Source organism: Anoplophora glabripennis, unplaced genomic scaffold (genome assembly GCF_000390285.2).
Source record: "Anoplophora glabripennis isolate ALB-LARVAE unplaced genomic scaffold, Agla_2.0 scaffold394, whole genome shotgun sequence".
Classification (NCBI taxonomy): Eukaryota; Metazoa; Arthropoda; class Insecta; order Coleoptera; family Cerambycidae; genus Anoplophora; species Anoplophora glabripennis.
This window is the reverse complement of record NW_019417078.1, coordinates 93653-106220: the sequence shown is the minus strand read 5'-3', so window position 1 is coordinate 106220 and position 12568 is coordinate 93653. Positions and strand designations below refer to the sequence as shown.

The following is a 12568-nucleotide window of genomic DNA, read 5'->3' as shown; positions in this document are numbered from 1 at the left end:
AAATAGACAATTCATTGTATGACAATAATTTGTTCTCCAAACATGGAAGTTATCGGCACCTCTAGTAAAGTAGTCATGAATTTCATGATTCCTTATAATATACTGGTTAAAATAATCTGGTAACAAATTATTTATAAGCTTATATATAAAAACCATTGTACAGTAGTATAATCGATTTTTTACAGAAAACCACTGAAGAGCAGATAGCATAAAATCAATGGGAGTATATTTATTACATCTTAATATAATTCTCATGGCTCGGCTCTGTAACTTCTGCAACTGTGATATCTTATTCAATTTAAACATACTAAGTACTGATGGACAGTACTCAAAATGTGGTCTAATTATAGTATTGTATACTGTAACTCTAGATTGCATAGTTAAATGACTACAAATTCTTGAAAAGAAAAATAGTTTCTTAGATATTTTATTATAAACATATTTAAAATGAGTATTAAAACAGAGTGTATTGTCAAGCAAGAAACCAAGATATTTAATTTCAGTGACAAATTCAATATTTTCATTATCGATAGTTAAATGACAACCATTAATGTCAATATTATTATACCTATATTTGGTTGTGATTATCATAGCTTTTGTTTTATTAACATTTAATTTTAATTTGTTAACTTGCAGGTATTTATTAACACACTTCAAGGTTTCGTTCATAGTATTTATACACTGAGTTAAACTATGACCACTACATGCTAAAAGAGTATCATCTGCAAATAAATTAATAAATTCAGAATTAACAAATAGTGTAATATCGTTTATGTAGATAAGAAATAATAAAGGCCCAAGCACACTGCCTTGAGGAACACCAAGATCATTAATACATGTGTCAGATACTGATCCACCAATTCTTACTCGCTGTGCTCTGTCAGTCAAATATTCTGTTAACCAAACAAGAACAGTACCATCAACTCCATAACCTTGCAACTTTTTAAGTAGGATATTCCTGTCAATGGTCTCAAATGCTCTCTTTAAATCGAGAAATACAGCTACCGTAAATTTGTTATTATCAATGTTGTATTTAAATTTCGTTAATGAAAGTTGCAAAGCCGTTTCACATGAATATTTTTTACGAAAACCTGATTGGTTACTAAATAAAATATGATTCATTTCAAAGTACTCTAATAGCTGATTGTAAACTGCTAATTCCAAAACTTTTTCAAGAGATGGTAAAGTATTTATTGGTCTAAACTCACATGCTTTTGTTGTGTTAGGAACTTTTGGTATTGGAATAACAGTACTTGTTTTTAATTTGTTAGGAAATTTCCCATATTCTAGGGATACGTTAATAAAATTTAAAATTACATGACCTACAGAATTCACAATATGTTTTAATAATCTAGAATTTATAATATCATTAACACTACACTTATTTTCTAAACCTTTAACAAGAATATTTAATTCAGACATAGTAAGCAATTTAAATTTACAAATACCAGGATACAAATTGTAGTTTATGTTCTGCCATGTAGTACCTCTATTCCCAATACTCGAAGCTATATCTTCAATACTATTTATAAAATATACATTAAAGTTTTTAGCTAAACTAACTTCATTATTACATGTAATAGTATGGTCTCCAAACTCAAATTGTACTTGAGAAGTCTTAACCAGAAACCCTAATTGAGAAATGCGTCAGAACAGTTAAAATAATTATTTAAAACTGATTTTTTTATAACATTTCAAAATGGCTGTGACGTCATAAGGGGCACCTTGTAGTGAAATTATGTGTAAATAAGTGCGTAAAGGAAAAACATTGGAAGAAGACGCGCTGTCAACACTGTCAATAGTGCCAGTGACACTGTCATATAAAATATTTTCAAGTCTATGAGTTATTTTCCTTAATCTTCAAATTCCTTTATTACGTAAAATTAATATTTAGTAATAACCATTTAATAGCTTCCCTTATAATTAAAGCAGAATGTGTGAATCGGGATTTGTGAAACCTACTTTGCAAATTTTACCGTAAATTGATATTTTTATGATCATGAATTGAATTTTTAAAAAGAGACGAGCGTTTTAATATTGGTGAAATTAAAGATATAAAAGCAGTCAGGTAAGGATCAACATATTTAATGAATGATTTTATTGTGTTTATTTATATAAAATACCTATTTATTTATGGAAATGTATAGTGCAGTTCGGGAGTCTAATGGAGATAATGCAATTGGCTGTGGAATGTGGAACAAAACACCACTTAAATTTTGTTGAATCCATTACAAAACTTATCAGGAAATTAATAATTATCACAAATACTCTTAATTGATAGACTGCTGTCACTAGTGACACTTTTGTTTAAAATACAGGAAACAGGGCAGCAGGGTTTGATGGACAATTTTGACATATTTTCTTCTTCTTCAAAATTATGCAACAGGATCGCTACTAGCTTCTTGTTCAATTGCCCCTTATGACGTCAGACTAGTTTTTAAGTAACGCAAAAATTCATAAATGATTTCTACCACTAAGGGTCTCACCGGGTTTCCACGTGAAATCTGCATTGGCGTGTTTTTTTAACGATGGTGTCTTCAGTGTGTTGCTTGTTGATAGAAATAACTTTTGACCAATTATCAGAGCTTTATCTTTGCTCATTTTAAAAAAAAATGGTGTTGCAACCCTTAACTTCAAAATCGTTTTTCTATAAAACTATGATAGATATTTGAATAAATCCAACGGCATGTGAAAGCTACTGATAAGAATTATATTGCATATTTTTTCATAGTTTTTCAATTATATAAAGTGAGAAAAAAAAATTGAAAAAATGAAGGTTGGTTCTTTGTGGCTATTTCTCGAGATACACTAACCAAAAAAATCACGTATAATCAGTGAGTCTTAAGATACAATGCATAACAGTTACATAGATCTGCGATGGGCGGATCATATTTAAAATAATCATTTTATGTTGCTAGGTACAGTATTGTGATCTGATACTTGTTAAAAAACACGCCAGTGCAGATTTCACGTGGAAACCCTGTGAGACTCTTTGTCATATACAGTGCAACTTCGACAATCCGGACACATATAGTTTTAGGGTCGGTCGGATTAACGAGTTGTCCGGACTATAGTAGGTGAAAATATTGAAATAATCTAAGTGAATTAAATTGTATGTGCATACATGCATTGTACATACTATGATTTATTAAAAAACAATAAATTATTATATTTAATTATTATATTAAATTATTAAAATATGTAATCTAAGTGAATTAAATACATATGTACATATATATGTACATACATACTATGATTTATTAAAAAACGAAGTTATTTTGTGCTGACTAACTTTGTTGAGGTGGTTGATTTGTGCTTTTTGCTGTAGTCTCTTTAACAATAGAATATCCTGCATATCCAAATTATTCTCCTCAGCCCACTGAACGCAAACTGAAAATGATTTCTTTGCAGCAGTATTAGATATTTTTGTTTTTGCATCCATTACTACAAAGTCGTCTTCAGAGTCCGTAAGCAGCACTGACGATTCATTTCGTTTAGCGTGTTGTATTATTTCTTCATCGGAAAAATCCAATGAAAATTCATTTGCACCAGTTGCCCAGTCATTGATATCTTCTTCAGTTATGTCATTACTGAAATTCATAGCTCCAATCATATTTTGGATGGATTTCATGTCATCATAGATGCCATCAGACTGCAGTTCATGAAGCAGAACCTGAAGCGGTATCATATCTTCATCATCCCAGCACGATGGTTTATTACATTATTCTGGTTCAAATGTTACCGGGTCCATTATAGGTATTCGAAATAAATTGTTTTATCTTCTCCTTATTTTTTTTAATGTCGCAAATCGTTGATTTAGGAACATGGAATTTTTCGGCAACCTGCCTAATAGTTTTTCCCTCATCAAGACTTTGTAAAATATCACACTTTTCTTTTAAGGTTAGTGTTTTATGTTTGCGTTTATTATTTAAAAACATGGCACTTAGAATGGAATTAGACAAACACGCTTGCGAAAGAATGAACCGAAACTGAAGTAATGATAGAGCGAGATAATGATAGAACGTGAGAGTAAAAAACGGGAAACTCCCGAATTTTAATATTTATTCTTGCATAAAAAAAATTTGTCCGGATTGTAGAGGTAAAAATTTTAAATTGTCCGAAATGTAGAAGCGTCCGAATTATTGGAGTGACCGGACTGGCTCATGTCCGGACTGTCGAAGTTGTACTGTATTTAAAATTTGACTATACAAGCAGGTTCTTTTATATAAAATCTTTGACTCAACAACAATTTGTATATGGTTTGTTTTTATAGTGGACAACCCTATTACAAAATTCTATAACTATAGGAAATATCGACACTTTACTAAAGTGACTATAACTTCCTAGGAACTGCCAGGATCGGAAGTACCAATTTTGAAAAATGGTCTGTTTTTATTTGAAATATAAAAATACTGTTTTTTAATATTGTGAGAAATAACTACTTTGCCTGACCCTGACAGCTGTGATCATTTAAAATGTAACACATTTTTTATATCCCCCCAAACTCAACGCAATATTGTTATTATACTCCTCTCAAAATGCCCCCATACCGATATAAAAATATATTCTGCAAATGATGTAGTCAGATAATATACATGAAAAAATATACATAATTTAACTTAGCATGCACTTTCTGTTAGCTTACTCAAATAAATTAATGTCCGGCAAGTTTCACCTCCGTATTTTCCAAACTAACACAGAGTGACACAGTGACAAATGCTAATATCTAAGTTATCTAAGTTACAGCAACCTATAATAGGATTCTTATTTTCTACATTGTAGAGAATAGAACTATAAATGTTGTATTCATTAATATGACGTGGTCAGTTCGAGTTTTAACTAGATGTGCATTAAATTAATTTTTTAATTACATCCGTCATACAGTTATATTTAATTTCCTCAAGAAAATTTCAATGCCCGGTATTAGTTTAATCAATATAAATTTTTATATCGCAGAGTGATGAGCAGTGTCTGTATACAACGCACTGCCGCGTGCGATTGTCTTGGCTTGATCTCCAGTCAGCCAACATTTAAAAAAACTTTTTTATAATTAAACATGAATTTATTAAATTTCAACTTTTTCTTTAATACGAGGTCTGTCCCAAAAGTATCCGACCTTCCTTCATATTTCCCCGCTGGTGTTATTCTGCATCATTGGGTTGGTGGCATCCTCCCCATTTGATTGAAGAATACGTTCCCAACGGCTTTTCCATTTTTGGAAGCAGTCCTAGAACTCATTTTTTGTTATTGCCTTTAGAGCGTTCGTCGTATTAATTTCGACTATTTCTTTGTCGTCAAATCGTTATCCTTTAAGGGAAATTTTTAATCGTGGGAACAGCCAAATGTCGCGGGGAGCTACATCAGGACTGTACGGAGGCTGACGAAGCTGTACGACTTTGTGCTTTGTCAAATATTGCTGCACGAGGTTTGATGCATGCGCTAGCGCGTTATCGTGATGAAAAAGCCAGTCACCGCTTGACCAAAGTTGATGCTGTTTTCTTCTAATTGCGTAACGCAATCTTTTCATAACTTCAAGATAATATTCTTTGTTGATTGTCTGATGTTTGGGAGCATATTCGTGATGCACAACACCCTCATAATAATAAAAAAAACAATCAGCAATGACTTGATATTGCTCCGACTTTGGCGTGCTTTTATCGGTCGTGGTTCTAACTTCAGCTTCCACTGCGAAGACTGTCGTTTTGTTTCAGGATCATAACGATAAACCCACGATTCATCACCAGTTATAATCTTTTTAAGCAGATTTTTATCATTATTGACCATTTTCAAATTATCCTGAGCGATTTCAAGGCGGCGAAGGTTTTTCAGCTATACCGTTAGCAATTTCGGAATTAATTTCACACGCACGCAAACCATTTGCAAATTTTCAGTTAAAATCTTCCAAACAGAAGTTTTAGGTACCCCAAGATCACATTTGCAGTTTTTGCACAATCGACGATCTTCATTGATCGCAAGTCACACATGTTTGATATTATCCAGTGTTTTTGTTGTCGTAGGCCGCCCAGATCGTGGGTTATTATCAGCAGATGTGCGGCCATCTTTGAACCGCTTATACCATTCTTTTGTTTGTTTATTGCTTATACACTCCTCCCCAAATTCCGTTTTCATCAGTTTGATGGTCGCCTCACAATTCTTTTCAAGTTTAAAGCAAAATTTAATGCATATTTGTTGCTACGTTCTTTCCGTCATTTTTTACAATAGCAAAATGCGATGAACGTAAAAAACTTTTTGTAAACAAACGCACGCTGCACGTGGACTAAGGCGTCCCGATGAAAACTGCAGCATCTAGGAAGTTCATGAAGCTTTACAGTTGACGCTCGCACCCGGCAGAGGGCACTAAAATTCTCAGGTGCGAAGATATGAAGGAAGGTCGGAAACTTTTGGGATAGTCCTCGTATATTTATAACAAATATATTGCTTTTATTAATAAACAAAGACAGCAACAATAAAATGAATACATAAATGTAATTTTACAGTAACACGTTACAGTTTCTCTTGTTTTTTGAAAACTTTATTGATAATAATTAATAATTTTATCCTCTGAAAAAATATTGCATTCAATTGTTACTGTATCTAGTCTTATAATGATGAAACTTGCGAGTATTTTTTATGCTTGTTCATAACGTGATTTAATATTTATTAAAAAAAATTATACTTTTCTGACGGTGCAGCTACACAGTATAAAAACAAATATAATTTTGCAAATTTAATTAACCATCACGCAGACTTTAACGTTAATGTAGAACGGAATTTTTCGCCACATCTCCCGGAAAAGAAGCATGTGATGGCTTAGGAGGAAGTGTGAAAAGACAACCTTATCCTGCTACACTTGAATGTGACCATGACAAACACATGACTGTCATTGTGTGAGTGGGCCAAAAATTGCTTTAAAAACATCCATTTTGGTTATTGCTCTCAAGAATATGATTCGCAAACAAAAATACAAACCACGTTATGAACAAAAATACTCGCCAGTTCCATCATTATAGGATTAGATGCAGTTGAATGCAAAACAGAAGATGATAAAACTATTAGGTATTAATAAACTTTTCAAGAAACAACAAAAACATTGGTAACATGTTACTGTAAAATTTATATTTATTTATTCATTTTACTTTTGCTGTCTCTGTTTATTAATAAAAGCAATAATTTTTTTATACAGGTTGATTCACAAACGGTGACCAAAAATGAAACCTCGTATTCTTCGGTGAATTTTAAGGAGTCTTTTGTATAGTTTTTATCTAGGACACTTCGTTAAAAAAATATTTTTAATTTTTTTAAATAATTTAAAAACTAGTAAGTGAAATAATTTAAAATGGGGCACATGTATCTATGTAAACATTGTCCAAAATCTGAGGCCTTTTCCTAAAATTTAGATGCTCCAGTGGCAGAGATTCTTGCTGCATATTAAACTTTTACGTACGATGGACAATAACTTAAAAATAATTTTATTATCTGACTGAGAAGTTATTAAAATTTTCATTTGTTTATTTAAAAGGTAATTAAAAATAGAGATGGGCAATAGGAAATTTTCTGGGAAGAAATAATCGAAGCTTGAGAAATTTTCTCTGGAAAGTTTCCGGAAAACTTTCCGGGAATATTTCCAACAATTTTACTTCTAACTTCTGTGAACATAACCTCAAAGAATTGTTGGTTAATTTAGGATTTTCAGTTATTTCGGAATACCGGAAGACCATATCCAAATAAGTCAGAAAACAATTATATTTACTTATTTTATCCTTATTAAGTCTACAATTTACATAATAGAGAGTAATACAAGACTCATACATTGCTTCCTTAACTTTTCAAATTTAAAATAAATTTTGATAGTTTAACCAAAGTACAATTACATTTTAAAACTGGTATAATTATTTAATGTATTTACTATTTGTATGTTAAAAAATTAAGATAATTAAGAGTTTTGTATACCATATAGTGTACACCCAATGCAACCCGCAGCATGTAATTTTTGCTAACTGATGACTAATAACACAGCCACACACACAAAAAAAGTTGTCTGTACTTTCTATGCGACATATGTTATCCATAGCATTTTTGCCCCTTGATCACGAATCCGGTGTCAGAATTGAGCTATCACATCACAGGAATTTCCTAACCTCAAAAAACAGGTCTAAAATAGCAAAAATTCACGAAAAAGTGAAAAATACAAACAAAATTTATTTCTATATCCAAATGTTCATTTATATGGTTAAGACCCAGCCGAACGTGAATAAGCTGTCAAAATTGATGGTTCTTTTTCTATACTCAAAAAAAAAAAACAGGTCAATTAAGGTCAGATATCACGAATTTTCAAAAAATAACAGATTTGTGCCAAATTTGGTATACGGGGGTTTCGGGGTCGCTGATCACGGATCCGAGATTAATTTTGCAAAATTCAAGATAGCGGATCAAAGATGGCCGAACAAATTTTCAAAAAATAACATTTGTGCCAAATTTCGTATACGGGGCTTTTCGGGTAGCTGATCACGGATTCAGTTTTGCAATATTCAAGATGGCGGATCCAAGGTGGCCGACCAAAGTTAAACAAAATAACACATTCGCGTCAAATTTGATATACGGGGGTTTTCGGGGTCGCTGATTACGAATTCGAGGTCAGAATTTCGAAATTTATTTGTAATATTTTTGTTTACTTTATAACCTGAGTACCCAATCATGTTTTAACCTTCTTAAAGTACATCAGTGACCCCGAAAACCCCCATATACCAAATTTGGCGCAAATCTGTTATTTTTTGAAAATTTGGTCAGCCATCTTGAATTTTGCAAAATTGACCTCGGATCCATAATCCTGCGATGTGGTAGCTTAATTCTGACACCAGATGCGTGATCAGGAGGAAAAAAATACTACGGATAATATATGTCGCATTACAGACAACTTTTCTTTGTGTAGCTATGTAATTTATATTTTTCCAATATTTATACCAATATGTATAAACAAAATTGTATAAGTATTTAGTCTTTAGCTGATGGTATGTAGAATACAATACCAAAACAAACAAAAAAAATTTTTATTTCAGAAAACTTCTGGGAACTCATAGTTTCGGAATTTTCCCATCTCTAATTAAAAATATGATAATAAATAAGTTAACTTTATTTTTTATTAAAATACAAATATACATCCCAAAAATTCCAATAAGTTATCTCTAATGATTTTTGCACAATTAATTTCTTAAAGTCCCGAAAATGTTTATTACAAAAAAAATTGTTAAAATGAAAATTTTGAAAAACGGGTTTAGAGTATGATTTTCGGTACCGACTACTTTTGATTAAAGTACATGAACTCAAATTCCAGGACCAAATGGAAAATGCGGGTTCTACCTGACGTGATTTGACTCTAATAAAATTTGTTCTCTAGCAGTGAAATAATGTAATGTAAAAAAACTTACAGTAATCCGACTCAAAGATTCTTCGGTATTTCGTAGTTTCTCCTTATAATCCTTGAGCTCAGAATTTAAATGCTTTATACTTGAATTGGACCTAGCATACTTCTCCGACAGCTTTTGATTTTCATTTTTCAGTTCGACCATTCTCGCCTCTGTTTCTAATCTCGCCCTTTCACTTCTTTCAAGCTGTGACATTAATTTGCTAACATCGACTAAAGATCCTCGGAACATTACCAAACCTGAAAAAATAAGTATAAATTTCAGTCCCGCCACAATCCACATTAAAATGTTTCGCACCTTCTTCCAGTCCTGTAGATTCTTTGCTATCACAGTTTAATCTTCTTTTCTTAGCGATAGCCTCATCTTCGATACATATTGGTAATAATCGTTTATTACCTAATGCTAATTCGTGCAGGTTAGCATCCCTCTCGGAATCATCAATTACAATGAAATCGTCGTCGCGAGGTTTATCCGTAAGTTTTCTATAATGCAGAGAATCTCTTGTCACCACTTTGCTTACAAGTTTCCTGACTTGTGCTCTAGACAAATTTAAGCCTAAGGTGTAAAGCAAATCCTCTATATCTTTATCAAAGATATAACCACAGTGAGTCTGGTCAAAATATACAAAAGATAGTAGCAAGTGTTTATCTTTAGTGTATAATTTTACTCGTTCTTTTTTCTTTTTCTCTTTATCCTTTTTCTTCTCTTTCTCTTCATCTTCATCACCCTCATCCTCATCTTCACTTTCATCAGACTTTTTCTCTTCCTTTTTCATATCCTTTTTCTTGTCATCCTCTTTTTTATCATCAGACTCCTCAAGTTTCTTATCTTCCTCGTGCAATTTTTCAGTTTCATCCTTTTTCTCTTCATCTTTTTTCTTTTCGGAATTTTTCTTCTTTTCTTCATCTTTTTTCTTGTCGTCATCTTTCTTCTTATCATCATCCTTTTTCTTTTCGTCATCCTTTTTTCTGTCGTCTTCCTTTTTCTTTTCGTCATTTTTCTTATCGTCGTCTTTCTTTTTCTTGTCATCTTTTTCCTTAACTCTTTCTGGTAACTCATGTAAAGCTCTGAATATATTAAAGCCAAAATCTCTCATTAACATCTCATTAAAAAGTTCTGCAAATAATGAAACCTCAAAGGAATGCTCTTTAGTGTCTTCCGGCCTGTAGTCTAACAAGAGTGACAAGGACATTGTGGTACAATCAAATTTTCCAGATTTAGCAGTTTTCGAAGGATGCACCAATATGTGTTGTTGTTCAGGTAATGTGAAACGTTTTTCTAGTAGAGCTTTTTCTCTTTCGTTCAATTTCTTTTCTTCTATCTGTAAAATTTATACAGTTTAACTTTACTTTTAATGACAAAATGTCTTATTTCTCAAAATTTCAAGACATTTCATAATCCAATCGCAAGTTGGACAATTTACATATTTTGAAAAAAACAGGATTCATACTGAAAAGTCCCCAAAAGTCCCAAAATAATCCTGAAATTCAATTATTTGTATTTGCCTTCCCTATTTATTACGTCTAACCAAATGGTAACACCCTTTAAACCTTTTGGCAACGGGTAAGTGCTGACTAACCTGTACAGAAAAAAACCTTTTGTTTTCAATCATCGATATATATGCGACAAATGGTCATACAGAGAATCGAAGGGCAGTTTCGAAAACTGGAATAAATTTCCACGCTGTCACAACTTTTCGGAATTTTTTTTTTTTTTCATCTTTTACACAAATTTTAAAAAACAGGAAACGAGTAATTTATGGTTTTTTAGAAAATTGACGGCTAAATTAGAAATATTAACGAAATAACTAATGACTTTTACAGTTCGATATAGCCAGAAGAACCCTGTGAAGTTTCATTCCATTTTAATCATGATTATGAAGTGTCTAAGCTCAAAAAACTTGGCCCTTTAATTTTTTTCAAAAGTTTGATTGTTTGAAGCAAAGAAAAAAACTTCATAGGGTTCTTCTGGGTATATCGAACTGTAAAAGTCATGCTTAACATTAGTCATTTCATCAATATTTCTAATTTAGCCGTCAATTTTCTAAAAAACCATAAATTACCCTTTTCTCCTGGTTTTTTAAATTTGTGTAAAAGATGAAAAAAAAATATTGTTTGCGAAAAGTTGTGGCAGCATGTTATAGGAAATTTATCCAGATTTCGAAACTGCCCTTTCAGTTCTCTGTACGATCATTTATCGCCGAGATATCGATGATTGAAGACAAAAGGATCCTTTTCTATTAAAACTCCCGATATTTCAATGAAAAATGGTTGTGTCGAAATTTAATAAAAAAGGAAATTAAAGCTGAATAAACCAGTTATCTGGTCCATGCAATGGCTTAGCTGAAAAAAAATTTTCTAAGTCCGCTATTTCTTAGAATTGCACGATAATCTCCTAAAAAATTTCGACCGAAAGATTTAAAAACTAGAATCTTAGAGCTTCAAAATGTTTTTTTTTTAATTCCTAATATGATCATTTTTCACCTAAATATAATCTGACAAGAATCACGGAAAAATTTCAGAAATTCTTTAGACCCTTTAATTTTTTGCATTAGTTTATTTATCTGCAAAAGGGCATATTTTAGTATAGTGCAGCAAGAATATTAAGCAAGCAAGAAAACAAAGCATTTCCAGGTTTTGTTTAACCCTTTCACTGCTCCAGACGTATATATTCGCTAAAAATTTATAGGGCTCAAACTGCTCCAGACGGATAAATTCGCATGAATAGTTAAATTGGATCAGGCTGCTCAAACCGTATATATTCGCAACCGTGCGCATAGTGACTCGGTTATTGCAATTGGTAAGGCGTGACAAATATTTTTATGGAAAGAGGTACTGGTAATAGTACCAAGATTGTTCATGTTTCTTTCAGTTTCTATTTAGTACATATACTGTATTTTATTCAAAATAAAATCGTAAAATTTATCGTATATCGTAATTTAACACAACATAATGTAAAACTATAAGTGGTCTAACTGCTCCAGACGTATATATTCGCACGCGATAAACAATTGCGCACGGCGCGGTAGCTACGTTCAGACGTATTGCGCAGCGAAAGGGTTAAATTAACTCTTTCGTTAATTTGTGACATCTGTCAATAAAGTAGTAGATTTTTTTCAGAATAATGTACAATGTATCCTAGGAGTA

The 12568-nt window shown here is 32.0% G+C and overlaps 1 protein-coding gene across 1 annotated transcript in view; it reads right to left on the bottom strand.

The window, feature by feature from the left end:
- The window catches only part of LOC108908179 (cell division cycle and apoptosis regulator protein 1), a 45967-nt gene that overhangs the window by 13215 nt on the left and 20184 nt on the right, over nucleotides 1-12568 (bottom strand). The window contains exons 6-7 of the mRNA XM_018712114.1: nucleotides 9720-10743; nucleotides 9426-9661 (exon numbers count right to left, since the gene is read on the bottom strand). Of these exons, the coding sequence (XP_018567630.1) occupies nucleotides 9426-9661; nucleotides 9720-10743 (1260 nt within the window). The remainder of the gene's footprint in view (nucleotides 1-9425; nucleotides 9662-9719; nucleotides 10744-12568) is intronic.